The sequence below is a fragment of the Diadema antillarum genome, unplaced genomic scaffold (genome assembly GCF_040938485.1).
Source record: "Diadema antillarum isolate AM-2024a unplaced genomic scaffold, OU_Dant_1.0 seq00000962_RagTag, whole genome shotgun sequence".
Taxonomy (NCBI): Eukaryota; Metazoa; Echinodermata; class Echinoidea; order Diadematoida; family Diadematidae; genus Diadema; species Diadema antillarum.
Genome location: NW_027271809.1, coordinates 610,617 through 631,725, shown reverse-complemented (window position 1 = coordinate 631,725; position 21,109 = coordinate 610,617). Strand labels below are relative to the sequence as shown.

The 21,109-nt window shown below is 39.0% G+C and overlaps 2 protein-coding genes across 2 annotated transcripts in view; one reads left to right on the top strand and one right to left on the bottom strand.

The window, feature by feature from the left end:
- LOC139741928 (tyrosine-protein kinase CSK-like) overlaps nucleotides 1-20,529 on the top strand; it is a 72,953-nt gene extending 52,424 nt beyond the window's left edge. The window contains exons 3-13 of the mRNA XM_071652499.1: nucleotides 844-972; nucleotides 3,557-3,657; nucleotides 4,196-4,415; nucleotides 5,892-5,997; nucleotides 8,080-8,145; nucleotides 10,942-11,044; nucleotides 12,428-12,512; nucleotides 13,970-14,043; nucleotides 16,847-17,042; nucleotides 19,124-19,210; nucleotides 19,968-20,529. Coding sequence (XP_071508600.1) covers nucleotides 844-972; nucleotides 3,557-3,657; nucleotides 4,196-4,415; nucleotides 5,892-5,997; nucleotides 8,080-8,145; nucleotides 10,942-11,044; nucleotides 12,428-12,512; nucleotides 13,970-14,043; nucleotides 16,847-17,042; nucleotides 19,124-19,210; nucleotides 19,968-20,138 — 1,338 coding nt within the window. The 3' untranslated portion in view covers nucleotides 20,139-20,529. The remainder of the gene's footprint in view (nucleotides 1-843; nucleotides 973-3,556; nucleotides 3,658-4,195; nucleotides 4,416-5,891; nucleotides 5,998-8,079; nucleotides 8,146-10,941; nucleotides 11,045-12,427; nucleotides 12,513-13,969; nucleotides 14,044-16,846; nucleotides 17,043-19,123; nucleotides 19,211-19,967) is intronic.
- Nucleotides 8,469-10,041, bottom strand: LOC139741927 (uncharacterized). The gene has a single exon (XM_071652498.1). The coding sequence runs from the start codon at nucleotides 9,932-9,934 to the stop codon at nucleotides 8,570-8,572; it is 1,365 nt and encodes a 454-aa protein (XP_071508599.1). The 5' UTR covers nucleotides 9,935-10,041; the 3' UTR covers nucleotides 8,469-8,569.
- Nucleotides 20,530-21,109: the final 580 nt, after the last annotated feature.

The following is a 21,109-nucleotide window of genomic DNA, read 5'->3' as shown; positions in this document are numbered from 1 at the left end:
GTCGAAGTAATTTTTGTCTAATTTTAATTTAGCAAGCCTTTCAGACAAAATAGGGCTAGCCATTAGATTACTGTGTTTAGCATTTGTGAAGAAAGCAGGATGCTTTTCAAAGGAACAACTTGACAGTAGACTGGTAGTCTATAGTGTTGTACTGTGGGAGTATGATATACAGTGTATGACATGTAAAGACAATTTTGCAGCTCATCTCTTGGTACATGTATGATTTCCAAGATAAACATTTAATTCATTTTAAAGGAAATAAGCAATGTATAGTGATGCATGTTGACTTTGTACTCTGATCATCAGTTACGTGGCCAAAAGATATATAGAGAGAGTTTGTATGTGCCATACAATACTTTGCAGCAATATTTTTTTTTTTTTCCAGATTACTTGGATACACCCACAAAAACCCTTCCAAACCAAGATTGCCACATGTATTGCTAATCCTAATATTTTAAATGGAAACATGTTATGCTCAGTCTAGGGAAAGGTGCATTCTGATATCTTTTGTTAATGATGCTAGTGTTTTTAAAGCAATGATTGATAGACGATATGTCACTGGCAGAATCTTGATTTGGAAGTTTTGTTTTTGTCTTTGTTTTTGTTTTGTTTGCTTATCCAGGTGTACCCAAGTAGTCTGAAGATAAATAGTAGAAAAATTATCATGTGTACGTATGATAGCATGTACACAGTATTTGTCATTTGGCCACATAAAGTAAAGTGATGTTTAGGGTATCGTAAATCAAGTCAACATGCATTTAATTTGCATTATATACAGTTGTATGTGTAGCTCCTTTAAAGAGTGGTTTTTATAAAACATGCTCATTCTTCTTTCTGTCACAGTCCAATGCAGGGGGCATGTCGTGGTTGCCAGGGACCGAGTGCATGGCCCGGTTTGACTTCAGAGGGGCCACGGCGGATGATCTCTCGTTCAGGAAAGGAGAGGTCATTACCATCATTAAGGCCACCAAGGTACTGTATGCTGGCTGCAGTTACTGTAAAACCAGAAATATTCACGGTATGAAATTTTCACGAATTGGAGCTGGTGGCCTTTTTTCCAGGGCTTGAAACTTTCCCTAATTGCCATTGGCAATCAATGCATTGTGTAGACCTATAAAAAACTTTTGTGTGCATTTTATTTCCTCAAAGATTGGCTCCTCACAAAATTCATGAACATTTCATGTATGCAAAAATTTGTGGTTTTACAGTGTGTGCTCAGGGTGATTTCTGTGCGAAGCATTGCAATTATTACCACCCCAATCAAGGGTCAAATATCTAGGTCAAATTCTGAAATGTTTCTGTATCTAAGCAGTGACTTGAGAAATGCTTGTGTGTGTAGTGACTTGCTATATTGTAGAAATAATAAAGATTAAAGTTAAAGAATATCTAGATTCTGCTATAACAAACTACAACGACACATGCAACATCATGCCTGTCAAGTATACTTACGATACTGGTAATCCCTTCAAAGAAAACTCCAACCCAAGTCTAGGTTGACTCTGATAAACATCTGAATTAGACAAACAATGGTACAAAGGTATAGGAGTTCTGGTATCAAAATGATGTTGAAATTACACTTTTCTCCCAAACAGTACCATTGGTTGCAGCCTCATTTGAAGCTGATATCATTGTTTTGCAATTTTCTCACTGGTTTGCACACCAAAGATGTCACAGAAATCATCTTCTTGGTTGATGATTTGATAATTACAATCCCCTCTTCTATGTAAATCATCATTCTTGTACAATTATTACAACTCCAGAATACTTCAGTATAAAAGGATATAGTGTTTGCGTTGTGTTGTTTTTTCTGCTTGGTTTCCATTCAATCAGGAAATTGAGTGAAGATTTGCACACAGGGCAACAGGAGATATGAGTGAAGTGATGATAGAAAACAATCAAATTTACATAATGCAGCTGTACCCAAAATTACTTCACAAAATTATGTATCAAATAAGATTTCATGACTTTCCTGGCATTATTGACATCACATTTTCTTGAAACTTTTATCATGCCGTTTGTCAAGTTTCTTTAATATAGTCAAAATGAACGTTAGAATTGAGTGTAGCTTTGATGACCTGGATACAATTTATTTCGTGAGACAACTTTTATGTAAGGGACAATGACATAGGTGCCTGAAGACGAATCCAGAAAGCTTGCTGTTTATAGCTTGCTTTTCTGCTCTTCCTTTGAGCAGTGCAGTGTGCTTCAGAGACTTCTATACTTTGTGCAGTACAGTTAGAGAGGCAGTGGAAAAGGTGGTGCTTGCACTGGAGCTTCCAATTCAGCCTCCTTGACCTCCGTTGCCATGGCAACAGGATCACCTCAGATATTGGGGGGGGGGGGGGGTGGAGGTTAAGTATGTGTGTGTATGTCTTGTGTGCATGTGTGCTCCCTATTCTGGTAGTGTACATCAGGCAGATCAGATGAAAGAGTACTGTAGAGTCTTGTATTGTGGCAAAGCGTACCTGCAAAGAATTCCTGTAGTGTGCATCAGTAAAAAAAAAAAAAAAAGTACACTTGTACACCATCAAATGCTACTGAATGGCGCTATTTCTTTTCTTTTTTTTGTTAGTTTGATCTGTCGTGCTTTCACCTCTTATTTCTGATTTCTTTTGTCTATTTGTGTGTGGTTATGACAGAGGAACACTTCTTTGTTTGTACAAGTTTGATGCAGTTTTCCTGAGGAAAAAAAAAAAGGATCCACAATTGTCAGTTGTATGCCTTGTCTATTATCTCATATGAGCTGTATTGTTATTGATACAAATGTCCAAATTCTATGTAGGGTCCAATAGGAAACACAGATTTCATTTGTGTATTTTGTGTTGTGTGTATTAAAGTGTGTGTGTATGCTTGTGTATGTATTGAATAGGACAGGTTGTGGTGGCTGTCATTTTAGCATGGATTTAAATGTCATTCAGTGGGGCCATATACATCACAACGTGATGATACTTGGTTGTCTGTCAAAGAGCGTTGACTGCGCAGGTACCGTACCTTTCTCTCCCCTCTCTGTTGGTAACAAGCCACCTTAAAGACCAAACAACGTGGCAATACCATGGAATAGAAAGGCTGGCCTGGGTCGGATATATTCGAGATTCCCGTAACAAATTGTGCACAGCTTTATCACTTATCGCTATACGAGTAAGTAAAGGCACCACCAAAGAATCTTGACTAAAGTACAGTGTAGACCATGATTACCAAATGTGAGTGTCCACCTTGATGCTCATATTCGCTGACAGGTGCTATTTGTGGTTGTTTAATGTACTCCAGTGGGCAGCGAAAAAAGATTAATTCAGTTGGACCACCCATGTTTCCTCATGCTACTGGTCTTGGATAGAATATAATATATTATGCTACTCTACAGACAAGTATTTTTAGGATGTGAAAGGGTTCACAATTTTGTCAAATCCTTCCCTTATGGTGATTTTTCATTGTTGTTCAGGGAAATTGCACCTGTTGTTTAATTTTTGTCTATGTTTATCCCAGAAGAGCACACATACAAATCTTCTTTCTCTCTCCTCCCTCTCACCCACCCCCCCCCCCAACATTGCCCAATCAGGATCCAAATTGGTACAAGGCAAAGAACGAAAGGGGAATGGAGGGCATGATACCAGCTAACTACGTCAGGAAGCGGGAAGGAGTGAAGCTGCAGACGATGCCGTGAGTACTGCTAGGAAATAACATGCCCTCTACAGAAGTCTTGAGGGGACGGGGTTCACTAGGCCATCTAAAGAGCATCGGGAAGTTGAAACTCTGTGCCACACGGGCTGTGGCTAAAGCCAAGGCATACTAATGTGGTGTCCTTCAGATTTGCAATGGGTATAAAATCTCTTTGACTAATGAGAAATCAGGAATTTATACGAAAGGTAGAATTGAGGTTTGCCAAGAAAACATTATGTTTTCTTCTACGTTGTCATTTTTTAATTATTGTGATTCTAACTCTTCACATGCACTTGATTATGCTATGTCAAGATCGACCAATGAGTTGAGTGTTGCCATTCATGTTATAAAAGTGCAGTATTTCAAGACTTGCAAATCACTGACTGACCCAGCTCCAACCCTCTCTTTGCCCCAGCGACACTCCTTGCCAAGCCCTCTGTAACATTTGTCATAGCGCAGAGCTGTGCATGCGAATCTGTGTACTGGAGTACAAATGTCTTTAGTTTCTGACACTGCTCTTGCTGACTATCTCACCAAGGTGGTTCCATGGCAAGATCACCCGAGAGCAAGCAGAGGACCTCTTGAGACCGCGCGAGGACGGGCTGTTTCTGGTCCGCGAGAGCACCAACTATCCCGGGGACTACACGCTGTGTGTGTCCTACCAGGGCAAGATCGAGCACTACCGGGTCATCTACCAGAAGAACAAGCTGACCATCGACAGTGAGGAGTACTTTGAGAATCCAACCAAACTTGTCGAGGTGAGGGGCTCCTAGATTATCACCGCACTGCCTCGTAATTCCACTTCATTACTTTCCTTCTTTTTCTTTTTCTTCTCTTTTTTTTTTAACCTGGAGTAATCCTTGTCTGTATTCGTGAATCTGTGATATTAGAGAGCGATGGTGATGATAACTTTGTTGAGAATTGTTCCCGATGGAATGAGATTTCGGGTATGAAATGCCTGTAATTAATTCTTATTGGCCATTGTCTCATCAGAATGGGCAATATTTATTTGTATGGGCCTTTCAGTCAAGGGACCATTGCACAGGTGATGTGGTACAAATCTCACCCCATCACTAAAACCAAATACCTAGTCTCTGCTCAACAATTCTCTTGACATCCTTTGTTCATATGGGGGGGGGGGGGGGTGGGAATCTGAAGTAAATATCTACATCATATCATACAACACCTAAAATTGATGTACCTATCCGATTGGTCGATTGCCCATCATGTGACATTCAGTTAAAAGTTCCGTCATACGCTGAGGCTGTCGGCCATGCAATTTTGTGTGCGCTAAAATGGATAGCGCATAGCTGACATCACCAATTTCCATTGACTCCCGTGTTAAACTCACGATTGACTCTAAGTTTTTGTTCCATTACATGGTTCTGATGTCACGTAATAAACATTTGCCGCAAGCACTCAACAATTACAAGCACATACTTTTAGTCACTCATTTTTGTAAACAACTTCTACCGATATGTACACGGTGACTGTGACTGTGCAGCTACTCATTCGTCTTTCTCGGAAAATGGTTGCCATTTCTGTGCTAAATTAAAGAATCTGTGTGGACCACATCTGTTGACATTTGAGGTGTTGAATAAAACAAATAGTGTATTGTCTTTACTCATGCAATGGAACAAGATTTCACACTCGGTGAAAGCTGAGGCGCACTATTCACCTCATTGAATGGAGTGCCTTTGTTTTTCACCTCGTGCGAAATCTTGTACCATACCACTCGTGACCACTCACTATTTGTATGCTGTAAGAGGGTACTCAAGGTATCGCCTTTTGAAGGGATGAAATACTTTTGGTTGAGATGGGGATTCAGATTTTAACTTTTTGCAAGATGATTATAAACCACTTATATGAAATAGTAAAGAGCTTCCAGTTTTAATGGGAATTCAATGTTTGTGTGATGAAAATTAGTTTTGAAATGGTCAAGATATCCAAAAACAAAGAGGTCATAGTAAAATATGGGAGTCACCTTTTATTTGGACTACTTTGTTTTGTTTTGTTTTTAGAAATATGACATCATCCTTGTTCACTGTGATTTGTTATGAATTATGAAAATATTCTTATCCCTTATCCCAATCATTATAAATTCTTCTCTGTACCCAGTATAACCAATTTATAGATGTTCAAATGCAAAAGTATAAAAATCATCCAGAGTTCTCCTTTAAAAACGAAAAATTAACCCGTACCTTTGTCAATCCTCGTGCACACTGCTTCCCCAGCACTACCAAGCCAAGGCGGACGGACTCTGTGTGCGACTGATCAAGGCCTTACCAAAGAAGGGCGGACAACTCAACCTCTCCGTGGACTCGGAGGCATTCATACAGAGTGAGTCTCTTCCGTCCATGCCGCGACCCCACTGATGTATCCAAATTCTACAGGAAAATTGGTAGTGGGTACATGTAGAGCCCCACCCTAGAGGGAGGGACAAGCTGAGGAAGGGGTGGGGGTCTGATTTGACTATGACAAGTCTATATCTAAGTCTTTGTGAATAGACTTGCTCAGATGTAGAAATTGTAGTGGAGGCTTGTTCACATTTAAAAAGAAAAGATTTGGAGATGGAAAACATTTTAGGAGGGAAATTGTAGCAGTGTTACAATGGTGCATTTCACAACATTTGTAGCATTCCTGACAATAATGAGAATGATAATGAGAATAATGATAATGATGACACTGGTGATAGTGATAATGATAATTATATTGCTGTTGATATTATTGTCATTATCATTATCATCGTTAGCATCATTATTACTGTCATATGTTATTGTTTTTCTCCTTTAATCATCATTACTAGTGCTGTCATTACTCCATGTCAAGGCATACGCATAAATTGACACTCTCCAATGATGAGCTTCTTGCTGCTGTTCAACTAAGCGAGAAAGGAGCAAATGAAAAAACAAAACAAAACCCATCCTCCCCTACAACTATAAACACTAATGGAAATTTCTTAGTGTTGCATATGAATACATGTTTGACTGTGATGAGAACTACGCGAGATTTTATTCCTGCAGTGGAAATTTACTTTCTGTTTTGAGACTGACTGAGTTTCATTCCATCTTAAGAATACCATCTGTGCATTTCCTTGTATCAAATTTCTTCCTTCGTTACATGTGATGCTTTGTCTTACACATGTAAATGACTGCCAGTCTTGAGGAGAAATCAAAACTAAGGGGGCGGGGCGGCAAAACAACTGAAATTTGAAACTGATTACGTTGAGCATTGTTTGAGTGTTATTGTTAGTATTATTGTTGGTCAGCACAATTAGGATGCTCATAACTCTCTCACTGGCATGTCCATTTGTGTGGTTGAAGAAAAACTAAAGGGGACGGAGAAAAGAGAGAATAAGAGAAGGAGAGAGAGAGAGAGAGAGAGAGAGAGAGAGAGAGAGAGAGAGAAAAAGAGAGGTGAAAAGAGGAAATGGATGTGCAAATTCAAAGCCTTGGGTAGAGAAACAATGAAAGTAATTTGTTCAGTCAACTTAAAAAAAGACAAATTATATAGAATGTCAAATCAACATCCCGAGTTCTATTGAACTTTTGACAACAGAGAATGTCCTTTTTGTTCAAAATGTACGGAAAAAGGTAAAAGGCTCAGTGAATCCTTATGTAAATGAATGAATGAATGAATGAATGAATGAATGAATGAATGAATGAATGAATGAATGAATGAATGAATGAATGAATGAATGAATGAATGAATGAATGAATGAATGAATGTATGCATGAATGAATGTCATTGAATGAATGAATGAATGTCATTGAATGAATGCATGCATAAATGATTGTATAAATGGATGATTCCATTTTTCAGTGCGATAATAACCATTGTAAACTGATGTCCTTTGTTTCGGGCATTGTCACCAAATACACATATTCTAAATGTGCTCCTCTCTAACATATTCCCCTTTTTGGCCCCTTTGATACCAAGTGATCTCTTTTTAAAAGCTTCTTTGTGGATAGTGTACAATATTAGAATCAAGTGCATGTGCATATCATCAATGTGCACTGCATAAGATTCACTTTTTTTGGAATATTGCCTGTGTCCAGTGTCAAGGGTACATTTGAGAAAATACGCTCCTAAATTTGTCATGTTTTAGGAGAAAATCCATACAGTAAATTACTGTATGGATTTTCTCCTGAAATATGACAAATTTAATGTACTTTAATAAAATCTGAATGATCCTGAGCTACTGATGTTTCTACAAGAATCCATACACTCATTTATTTTGTGCAATATTTGCTGGTACATTGTATTATGATTATTTTATGAATGGTGTCTTCCAATTTTGTCATAGTGAGTATCAGTTCATGTTAAAGACCACCAAAACTGTAATGGTTTTAAAGCAAGCCCACAAATTGCTCATTTATGTGTTTTTCTGTCCTTCATTTTTTCATCATTTCTCTGCATTAGGTGGCTGGGCCATAAACAAAAGAGACATTATCATTGGAGGCTGCATTGGTGCTGGAAACTTTGGAGGTAAGTGCCTGTAAGCATTTGGGATGCAACTGCATCATTAAAAATAAAACAGGAGGTATATTATATATATAGTGCATTAGACTGAATGCACTATAACAAATTCAGAATTTGGAGTTGCTTGTATTGTTATAGTGCAAGAAGAACTCATGCACTATGTGTTATATAAAATAGTATACGTACCCAGGTGAATTATAAAAATAGGTAGAAATAGGGAAGTCCAGATCACTTACCAATACCAGTTTCTTTCAAGCTGTGTAGACAAAATCCAGAAGTAACAGTAGAAACTCTTAACAGTCAACAGTTAACACGTAATTAATGCTCTGGAACACCGAACACAAGATCCAAACGTGAAATTCCATAATGGCATAGTTCTAGGCCTATAACATAAGACCATGCCCATCACATCGTCATTGAGTTTGTTCGTTTACTTCTGATAATAAATTTTGACTTTGCATCCATGAAAATGAAGTTGCTGGTGAGTACTTATGTTGGAACTGATGTTGATAGGAGAAGTGTGGGGTGACGCGAGTCCAGCCGTAACGTTAGGACTAGATGTAGGCCTAGATCTGCGAGCGACAGAGCTAACGTTAGTAGTAGTAGTACTAGGACCAGGACTACATGCAGGAGTAGGACAAGGTCTAGGCGCAACCGGATTCAAGCACATGCTTGTGGCAGGCGTTATACGCGTCGACTGGACCCAAGAAATGGTCAAACTCATTCGTCGCTTTTGCTCTTCCTCAACTCGAGAATAATGCTTTATGCTTGTCTCAGATTTGTGCCCGGAGATTGCCATTATATGGCGTGCTTCGAATCCAGCATTATCGAGTTTGTGAATTGAAGTTGCCCGAAGGCATTGGTTGGTATACACTTTAGAACAATGCGCTTCAGCAGTAATCGACGACATTTTGTTCTCAAGAGTATTCACACCTACGGGAGAATTGTCGAACCATGGATGGCCAGGCCTTGTGGTTGCTTTTGGTCGTTGCCACAATGCATCACAGTGTGGATGTAGGTGTGAGACATATTTCACGAAAGATTCAATGGGGCAGTCATCCTTATAGGTCTCATACATACGACCTTGTTGACTTTGTTCGTCATCAAGCCCTTCCCCACGGTGATTCTTGGTTTTCATGTCTCTAGCCAGATACACATACCTTTGATTCGAAGAGTCAGTTGTGACAGCAAAATCTCCCTTGTTCATGTTGCGGAGATTTTCTCTTCCCCTGTTGTAGAAATGCAACATTAGATCTAAGAAAACCTTATTCTGGAGACCCCTTGGTGTCGTAGGTGAGACGGCAGGTGAAGATTTGATTTTTGACATATCTTCGTCGGTGAGAGGGTCCTTATGCCGTACAGATCCTTTCCCAGCCTCTTTCACTTTGTGTAGCACAGCTTTAAACATATCATTTGCACCTTTGAAGTCACCATCGCTACAAATGTTTACTTTAAGCGTTTGTTGAAAGTGTCGCTGAAGACCATAACGAAGTGTGATCAGAGAGCGCTTAGCATATAGTTCCCCATTTCCCCTACGCACCTCCGCGTAAAATGTACGCAGAAAGCGGCACAAGTCTTGGGCTGACTTGCTTTCAACATCCGTCAGGCTGATTCCTTTTTCCGAGCAGTATGATTCCAAAATTCGAAGCGCGTATTTTATGACATCTTTTGTTTTCTTTGCGTCCTTATTGTCCAAGATGTCGCTTAGAGCAGTCTCTGTTAGAGTAGCGAACCTGTTGTTTTCAGCTTCCATGTTTAAATCTACCGCCGAACTAGTCGAGTCCCCCACATACATTAGTACATGAGTTGCTGGCGGCGATGGATCAAACTTCGATAATAACGATAGTATCGAAAAAAAGGTATCGTGAATGTGGCGCAATCGCGTCGATAAGGTGCGGGATTCAGTACTCGATGATTGAAATGAGGGAGCAAAAACCGATATCAAAGCGATAGTCGGTTATCGTTTGCAATCGTTATATTTTGCGTGCACTATAACTTTTGTCATGCACTGCCGGCCTGTATCATAAGTATGTATGCTATTGTATATAATATTATAAAGCAAATTATACTGCATGGGACATGGTTGTATATACTCAAGGGGTTACGATGTCTGATAATTCATTGATATATTGTAATGTGCAGTAATACATGTGTGTAATGTGAAGTATATTCTGCTGCATATGGACTGTCGCAGGTTCTCAGCTAAGTTTGCTAATTTTCCCAGAATCAGGACTGAAATGAGGATGCCAAAGAGATCCTGTGAGCAGTCTGCAAAGATTTTTTTGCTTAATTCATTTGTGTGTGAGTAGAAGACATTAATGATGATATCTTCTCTATGTTCTTTCTACAGCTTGTAGTTCTCCCCTTTTACTTTTGGTTGTTATCTACAATTATTAAAAAAAAAAGTTGACATGAAAGCATACTGTATACGCCGAATATTTCGCGAGGTTTTTATTTTTGCGAATTTCGTGAGTCGGGTGCTATTCGCGAAATTAAATACACACGAAAATATTGACTGTGATCCCGATGTGAATGTTAGGTACAAGTGTACATTTCTCCGTTCAGTACAGGACTCCATGATCTCGAATTTAATCACTCATGAAATCGTGGGGAATTCCTGTTTCGCAAAAATTTAGACTCGCGAAATATATGGCGTATACAGTACGCTATGGGAGTATTCGCCTTTCTTTGTAAGTATATGTACATATAATTGCACCTAACAGCCTCTTACAAGAGATGTATTCATGAGTTGGGGAAAAAAAGTATATATTTGTATCTATAAGTATATATTTTGAAACACAGATGTATTGGAGGGGACATACCAAGGCAAGAAAGTAGCCATCAAGCAGGTGAAGGACAACAGTACAGCAGCACAGGCATTCCTAGCAGAGGCATCAGTCATGACGTGAGTACCCAGGGGGCAAGAATCTCTTGGGCTGTTTTTTATGTGAAACTTTTTTGGCCGTAATCAGCATCGTGAATCATGATGACTGTAAAAGTGAAAATTTTCGCGGTGTTGAAATTTTTGCGCATTTCGCGCAACGAGAAACCAACGCGAAAATAAAAGCATGCGAATATTTTTGTGTGCCGTATGTTCCAGTAGTTGACTTCTTGATTTTGCGGAATTAATAACATGCGAAACTCTTCTTATCCGGCCGAGCGCGAAAAATTAGTCACGCGAAAATATCCACTTTTACAGTAGTGCAAAACATGGGTATGTTCCGACTCACTGTGCTATAAACGCTGTTTCAAGACGCTGATTCAAGATGAACAAAAAGGTGCATTTACGATCGCCGATTCTCTCTAATCATGTTCAGTGGGGAAGTATAAACACAAAATCGCGTATGTTGAACAGCTTGCTACAATAGGGGTTAAAAGTACTTCAACAATGCACAGTGCATGTTAGTATGTATCAGCTCTTTCTTGAGTGTGCAAAAATTGAGCTTAAGCAATACCCTGCGAATGGCATTTTGGATCAATGTTTTAAAATGCTGATTCTACCTTTGCAAATTGCCACCTTAGGCAGATGTTTTGACTGGAAACATGGGGTGGTTGTGATTGCACTTGTGATTCTGATTGTGATAGACAAGTGATCATGATTGTGATTGTGATTGTGATTGTGGTTGTGGTTGTGGTTGTGGTTGTGGTTGTGGTTGTGGTTGTGGTTGTGGTTGTGGTTGTGGTTGTGGTTGTGGTTGTGGTTGTGGTTGTGGTTGTGGTTGTGGTTGTGGTTGTGGTTGTGGTTGTGGTTGTGGTTGTGGTTGCGGTTGCAGTCGTGGTTGTGGTCGTGGTTGTGGTTTTGGTTGTAGTTGAGGTTGTGGTTAAGGTTATGATTGCGGTTGCAGTCGCGGTCATGCTCGTGGTCGTTATCCTGATCGTGATTGTAATTGCTGTTGTGGTCATGATTGCGATAGTGATTCTTATTGTGATTGTGATTGTAACTTTGATTGTGATTTCGATTTTGTTTGTGATTGTGATGAATGATTGTGATTTTTATTCTGATTAAGTGATAAGGATTGCAATTTTGAATGTGACCATGATTGCTATTCTTAGTTGTAATTATGATTATGATCGTAATTGTGATTGAAATTGTGATTGTCACTATGTTTACGTGATTGTGATTGCAAAAATTAGAATCCTTACTATGCATTGCACTTGGTTATCATATATAACATATAGTTTCTTCAGTGCCCGACATGACCCTATCACTTTTATATCATTTCCCTAACTACGTAATTTGAAGTAATTTCACATAATTTATATCTTATTCATTTGCTTTTTCTTTCAGGACATTAAAACATCCAAACTTGGTTCAACTCTTAGGTGTCGTTTTGGGAAATCCTCTGTATATTGTGCTGGAATTTATGTCAAAGGTGAGTGGATATGAAGTAAAGGCACAGAACGAAAGCTAGACTGTAACAAATATTGTACAAATGTACTTTCAAAGCAAAACTCATTTAACTTACTTCTTATAACATTTCCTCAATCATTGTATAACACCTTTGGTTTCAAAACTCATTTGTGCTTTTTGGTAAGTGCACTCGTTTATTTGACCATATCCTTTCACTTGTACCTAAGATTAATGGTAGAAGGAAGTAAAACATATTCATTGACGGAACTATTAGATGCAAATAAGAGGCACCACACTCAAGTGTGAAATATGATGCCAATCTAAGTCTGTTTTTCATCAACTCTTGTGGGCATGTGCTTGTGCCAAGGCGCGTAATCACTTTATAGCTGGGAATAAAGACATTGGCAGCATACATGCATGCTGATGTTTTCCTTTAATATGAAAATGGAAATCATTACAGCCCAGTAGAAGAGAATAGAAAAACGACAGCAGTAACAGTAAATGGCAACTTTACACAGTATTTCTTCAAAACTGAACTATGTATTGAAAGCAAGTGAAGGCATGAGACTCGTGATGATACGCCTTGTAGTCACCCATGGTAATAAGAAGAAATGTGTACTTAACAGCATCCAGCATGTAAGCTTTTGCAGAGTCCCTGAATTCTTGACTTTGATATCTTAAAGGAAACCAAAACCCAAAGAAAAATGTGGATTGAGTGAGAGCAGCAACATTAGTACAGCACATCAGTGAAAGTTTGAGGAAAATCGGACAATCGATGCAAATTTTATGAATTTTTAAAGTTTAGGTGTTTGAACCGCTAAATAAGGAGATTACTTAAGTTTGTGACATACGTTTGGACAACAATATAAAGAAAATATAAAGAAAATTCAGCATGCTTTCACTTTTCCAGCGTAATGAAAGAGCACAGACTAACTGCTTTTAGAAAGCAGGGGGAATAATTGCTACCCTTAACATTGCAGTATCAAGTTGATGGAATGTGTTAATTTCATGAAAAATGATTTTTTGTGGAATTCTCTTTACATTTTCTTTATATTGTTGTCCACACATGACATCATGAATTCTAGTAGTCTCCTTATCCAGTCATTACAACACCAAAACTTTAAAAATTGATTACTTTTGCCTCAGTTGTCTGATTCTCCTCAAACTTTCACTGATGTGTTCTTCTAATGTTGCTGCTTTCACTCAATCCACATTGCTCGTTTGGTTTTGATTTCCTTTGATAGCTATAACATTCAGAAAGTGATCCCACAGAAATGAGGAAATTGTTAATTTTTGTACAATACAATGTACAAGAACAATGTTTACAAGGTACTTGAACATAGCAGTGCCTGACAAATTATGTGTGGCACGCTATGGAGCATTTCTTGTTTCCTTCTCTCTTTGTCTGCTAATGACGAAAGGAAGGTGTCAGTTGTGGATAGTTATCTATTAAAGATCAACTGGTATTTTCTCTTTCAGGGTAATCTGGTTGACTACTTAAGATCGAGAGGTCGCAATGTAATAACACCAAGACATCTACTCAAATTCGCCAGGTGAGATATCAATGAAAAAAGACCGGACAATCTTAGGTCTTTATATGGTTGATTTGCACCTCCTAGAGAGTGGTGGTAAAATAAGATTGAAGTATACAAACGCTGTATGTATATCCTTGGAATTTTTGACCACATAATTTCTTTTTTTCTTAGCTTGAATGCACTTTGATTTAACAAAGTGTATTTGTGAAGTGTGGATTTAGTTTGTGTAGTAAAATCTGTGTCAAGTGCCTGAGGTCGTTTCTTTCATTGATGGGTAAACATGGAAGGTTCCATATTCTTTAGTTGTTGCTTGGCAGAGTTTGAATTACAAAATTGATTTTTGGGAATGTACGCTTTTCTCTCTTTTTTTTTCCTGGGGATGGGGGATGATATATAACACGTACTGTAGCTACTTCAATCCATATTACAGTAATTTAATGTCAGTTGTCATTAATTGCACCCACGTACAGAATTATGAGGGCAAATAAGCTAGTTCGTAATTAGCTCATGTACACCTTGGTACAAATGACCTTTCTTTTTTCTCACCTGGTTAGGCACTTCACTTGTTTTCAAAGCGGTGTAATGCATAAGCTGCCCGACATAACAATAAATGGAATTCGTGTTCAAACAAAGTATGAACTTGTGTTTAGACCAGGTGACCAGAATAGTCCGTCAGTTGACACTTTAGCAGGCATCGAATTCCTTGTTTCGTATTGAATGCAATAACAACGGTTACCTTTTCCTTTTGATATTGCCAAATACCAGTCTTGCTGCCAGGTTGATGTGCTGGTAAACACTATTTAGATAAGGATCACATGAAAAATTCATCATATCACAGATGCTTATCTCAGTGAATTAATAAACCAAAATGCCTGTTGGTACAAATGACCTTTTTCTTCTCATGCGCAAAGTGGAATTACGAACTGGTCTATTGCTTTTATGACTGACTTTAAGAAATAGAAAATGGGTGAGATGAAGCCTTCGATTTTTTTTTTTGTATTCTCTCTTTGTCTTCGAAACAGAAATGTACACGTACAAGTACCTTCAGTGTGTGTGAACAAAAGGAACTAATTGAAAAAAAATAAATGTACTGGATGGTTATAAAAGCACACCTAAACATGAAAGGAACACGTACAATAATATTTGTTGTCTATTTTTCAAGAAATTCAATACATATTAATATATACGTATCTGCGTATCAAAGTGCTAGAACATTTGATTTCATTTTCTTATATGCTAGTGTGTGCACATGTGTGTATGGATATAGGAGATAGGTCAAGTATAATATGCATTGTGATTGATTAGACTGCATCACATGATTGTGTAGGGCACGGCTGTGCCCCATACTGTTGATTTTGGCATGGGGAACAAATTGGTAGTAGCACTTGTAGTAGGGCCTACACCTACGGAAATGCATGTAGATGGAGAGGTTTGTTTACTATTACAATTAGTGCATGATATCGCATGCACTTATTGTATAATATACTTTATTATGGTGCTTTGCCAGGTGATGATGAATATGTGACCCGCTACAACAAAAAGGTCCTAAAGTCGCGCACGGTCGAAGCCGTGAAAATCGAGTTTGAAGTCAGAGCATTAAAATTGGTTAAAACTTACGATTTTCTGATTTTGATATATTATTGGAGTCTAACATGTCTTCTATCATCTGTCGAAATTTTGAAGCAAAATGATCAAAAGAAAGACCAAAAAATAGCGTTTTTCTGAGCCATGTTTTTTTGGCGTTTCAACGAAGCAGAAACTGGTTCGAAAATTTGGATTGAGCGCCACAGATAGGTTCCGCCCCTAACAATGAGCAGAGTGATCTCATTGGTCAGTTTGCTGCTTGCTGTTAACCGAAGCGTGAAGCTCGCACACTGCCCAGTCGACTGGTGCGTGCGGGCAGGGTGCGCTATGCTCAGCCGCTTCTCACATCCCGGTCACTGATTGGTTGGTGAGGAGACCGCCGACGCTGATGTGCTTGAATGAACTCTTCGGGGGTTGCTAGGGCTTACATGTACCTTCTATTGTCCAGAGGTGAAAACTGACTAGCGTGTCCCTTGATCGCGATTGCGTCGAAAGGAAGACTTTTAGGGCGCTTTTCTCGAAGCAGTGATTTTCCAGACATCTCGACATGCTCTCTTTTAAACATCGATATCTCCGCAGCCGATTATTTTTATAAAATGTGTTATATATCAATTTAAAGCAGAAAGATTAGGGGATTATATCATGCAATTTTCAAATAATCGACCTCGCCCGACTTTAGGATCATTTTGTTGTAGCGGGTCACATATGCAATATATGTATGTTTACAATATATGCACATTTTGCATGATTCAGCGTTGTGATATTTCTGATAAATCACATGAATTTACACATCTAGAAAAGCACTTGGAGAGCGCAGAACCCTGCCAAGCCATCAATTGGAACCACCCATACACGGATAAAATTTCCCAATCTAGAAGCCTTTTGTTACGTCATCCAACTCCAGCTGTCCTGTGCCTTGCCTGACCAGAGCACACACGTAGTGCGTGTATGTAAACCTCCAGTACACACAGCTAGAACTCCCAAATTCATTGACCTTGTATGCCAAAAGAGCAAAAATCCTTCAAAAATCCATAAAAATTCCTGGGTCACTACTGAAATGGAATCATCTGTTCCTTGTGTTATTATTGACTTTTCCTGCAAGTTTCATTCAAATCCGTCCACAACTTTTTGAGTTATTTTGAAAACAGACAAACCAACCCCGATGATCGCTAGACCTCATCCTTCCTTCCCTGGCGGAGGTAATAATCATTTCATCTGTTTCCACATTCTCTGCCAGTGACGTGTGCAATGGCATGGCCTATCTGGAGGAGCAGAAGTTTGTACATCGGGACCTCGCGGCCCGCAACATCCTGGTGTCGGAGCAGGACGTGGCCAAGGTGTCCGACTTCGGCCTGTCCCAGGAGGCCACCCTCAACCAGGAAGGGGGCAAGTTCCCCATCAAGTGGACCTCGCCCGAGGCACTGCGCAAGAAGGTGGGCGTGTCGTGTTGGTGCAATCTTGCAGAGTGTGGAATATTAAGAAAAGAAGTTTGCATGAGAAGTTTGAAAAATGCCCGCCAGAATTTTGCTCAATTTCTGGTAGAAATTTGAAGGGGAATGTAGGACAATAAATTTAAATGAATTTCAGGCTCTATTCCTTTAACAGTAGGTTATTATAAGATATTTTTTTCCCTCCACCAGGAAGTGTCGCCAGAGGATGAATATGTTTTTGTGTTGTCCATCCAGTGATCCATCCATTCATCCAAAATCAATTTTGTGGACTTTGTAATTTAAGAACCGTTTGGGGGTATCCAAATGAAACTTGGCATATGTATGTATGAGTGGACGAAGCTGTGCCTATCAACTTGTAGTCGCATACGCTTATAGTCAAAGGTTATTAAGTGAAGGTCAAATTTTTAAAAATTTCATTATTTCTCCCAGACACGTATCTCCACAATGCCTAAAAGTATTTTCATGAAACTTACTGCATACATGTTATGTATAACCAGTTAAAGATGCTCTAGGGAAAGTTTTATCTCATGGGGTCAAAGCTCTCCTGAAAATGCTAAGATTCCACTTTTCTCTTCCATATCTCGAAATACCTCAAGGTATCTCTCTGAAACTTAGTACATATACAATTTGTACATTCATTGCCTGACAATGCTTCTCTTTGTAATTTTTTGAGTCATGGGGTAAAAGGTCGAGGGTCAAAGTTCAGGTTAAAATGCTGAAGTTAAACTATTTAATGCTGAAAATACACTATTTTCTCCCTGCCTCAGAAAGGACTAAATGTATCCACATCATAGAGAGTGGTCTTTAAATGCATTACTGCACAGTGATTCTGTAGGAAAAGATGTGGGCTATGGGGTCAAAGGTCAAGGGAAATGCTGCAATTTCACTATTTTTGCCCATATTTTGAAAAGGGCTCAAATCGTCATGAAAATAGGTGTATTATTGCCAGATAATGATTTTTGCCAGTAATGTGAAACTGTCCTCTCACATTGGCAAGACTGGGAGAATAGTGTGAAACAGCCGAGGCATACAAGTCGCCATAGTGACATTTCTAGTGAGATTCTAGAAGGTCTCAAGTATATTTCAGACTCTAGAATGTTCTCAATAAGCATTTGCATCACAGGGAGTAATTTCCCTTCTCGAAATTGAATATCAATATTTGTCCATGGACATACATTTTGAACACAATGGTGTACAATTCTGTGTAATGAAATTGCTACACAAATTACATTTTGTAAAGCAGTCATACAAAAATGCATAGCAAATTGCTATGCGATATCAGGAAAATTATTCCCTTCATCATAGCAGCAACGTTATCACACTGAAAACACAGGAAAAACTACTTATGAATGGGCACAATTATCTTGGGTAGGCATATTGGCTCTTCCAGCATTTTGTGAAGAGAATTTTTTTCTTTTGTGCGTGCACTCATACACACACCCACGTACACACAGGATAAATGCTTTCTATAGTTTTTAGTTCCCTTGTTTTCATTCATAGAACTTATGAACAGAGCTCCCGGTGTATTCCATTTCGACCCAGTGAATTTCAGGATAAGGCATCCACTACAGACTGACTCATTGAACTACCTGTGGATTGAGCAAGCAATTCAAAAACTGTTCCGTTTATTGGGGGGAAAACAACACAAATCAGCAAGAGAGAATGCAAATGCACAAACATGAAAAATGGAACGAATCAAAATGAGGACCCTTTAAAAGCTCAAAGGCAACAGGATTGGTAAGTGGTAGTTAGTGTAATAATTTTTTCTTTCTTTCTTTTTTTCCCCCACTGGGATATTTATTATCCTACATCAGACATATATTCATCTGTACGCGTAATACATCATAGTATTTCAAATAACATCATAATATTTCAAATATAATACAATATAATACATATCAAGAAAGCAGGTGTCTAAACAGACACCATGTTTTCTGAAACACTTGCAACTTATGAGGGTAGTAATAATGCTCTAGGAATGAGTTCTTCTTTTTGACATCATAATTTTGTATTCTATTGCAATTTTGTAATCGTGTTTCCCCTTCTATTGTGTTTGTGATTAGGAGTTTTCTTCCATGTCTGACGTGTGGAGCTACGGAATCCTTCTATGGGAGCTGTATTCCTTTGGCAGAGTGCCATATCCAAGAGTGGTAAGGATATTTGGCAAGTTCTGAAACCATGAAGGGTTAGCCCTCCTCCTTAGAACAAACAAACAAACAAATGTACAACAAAACTGCAGCATACAATGAACTAAACAGAAATCTGATTTTTCTAACTTCTAGTCTCCTGAAGAGTTGTATGACTTAAACTCATTCCTGATCTGTCAGTATGAATTATGTATGTTCCTAGTTACATTTAGTGTGATTATTTGTTGACACAATGCTTGAAAGCTCTTTGATATTGTGGCAGAAATCTGTAGAGTACTGCATGGTATGCCCCAAAACAAATTTGATGGTTGTGTTGCCGTCATGTTGCTCCCATTCAATAATCATGATAATGCACACAGGAAAATCCATAACACAGGCAATAACTGAACCAATTTTACCAAGCTTGTACCCCCTTGGAGAGGGTTGCAATTTCATTCAGGCCTTGGCTTGGACCATGCTTGTTTATATCTGAGGTGTTGTATAAAACAAATAATGAATGATTCTTCATTCATGCAATGAACAAAAAGTTTACATCCCATTATAGATAAGATGCTCTGTGCTACTGGGCTTCAATTCATTGAAACAGTATCTAAACATCTGCACAGAAACTCACACCTGAACGTTTGCCTCGTTTGAAATTTTGTATCATGGACTGTTCATACATGTAGATTCGTAGATTAGTTAGTTTGGTATCTTTCTTGTTTCCCCCAAATTATTCCCTCCCCCATCTTTTTCATCCTTTCCCTGTTTTAACACCCAGCCCTTGTCTGAAGTGGTGGCTTACGTAGAAAAAGGCTACAGGATGGAGTCCCCGGAAGGGTGCCCGGACTACATGTACAAAGTCATGAAAGACTGCTGGGAAATCAACGCCCACAAACGGCCGACGTTTGCCAAGATTCGCACCATGCTCAACCACTTCATGTCGCGGTGAGCGCGCTCTCACTCGGCGGGGGGTGTCGGCGGAAAAGGTTCCAGGGCAATGTGGCGGATGGTGTCGTTGCTTTTCGACGTGGGAAAACTCCTTTTGCCGCACCCCTCGTGGGGGTTCACGCTCGCTTCTGGCTTGCATCTGTAATCCTTAATTGTATTGTGAGCACACGCGTGTGCTGTGGCACTGTTTAAAGACTCACAGAGCAATGTTTGTAAGTAAGCACAAGTACCCAGATCACAAATGGTATTTCTATCACTGGCTGCCTGCCGTATGTATTTTGTTGGATCGTCCAGTGGTAATGCTAAGTAGTAGGTAGTGTATGCCCTAGACTCACCATTATCTCTCCAATAGTAAGATATCATTGGCAGCTATGTCACACGGTAGCGTATTGCACTGTAGCCTTTCAAAAAGTTCACGTCTCAATGGTGGTGCTTTTTTCCACAATGTCATGGACGAACATTTTAGGGGCTCTTTTGTCTCCATGGCAACCTTTGTCATGCAAATATGCAGTTTATGAGGTTATTTTGTACCTTCTTTTTTCCACATTGAAACCTGTTCAGTAGTGTGTCCAAATCAACTTTCATAAAACAAAAACATAAATGAAACCAACTTAAGAAAGGTTGACGGGTCCTCTGAATGTTGGCTTGCGTACAGTGTAGAAGGTGCAGAAAATATGTGGATATTCGTTTAAGGCAAAATCAGTTTTGCAGAAGCAGTTGTCATTGATAAAGGCTAAATGTTTGGCTTTCTGGAAAGATTGACAAGCACAGCTCAAATGACTTGACAAAACTTGCAACTCTCACACTTTATCACAACTTCTGTTGCTTGGACATGAGTGGCATTTGGTCGGGGTGGTTACTTTTTCACATCGCTTGCACAATCTAGAAAGAATATTTTGACTTGATAAGGAATCAAAGTTTCACCATGAGGCTGGTGTCTTTGATACTTAGTACTTTCCGATGTAGGTAATC

Excerpts from the sequence above, each read along its gene's own strand:
- LOC139741927 (XM_071652498.1), bottom strand. The coding sequence starts at position 9,934 with ATGTATGTGGGGGACTCGACTAGTTCGGCGGTAGATTTAAACATGGAA.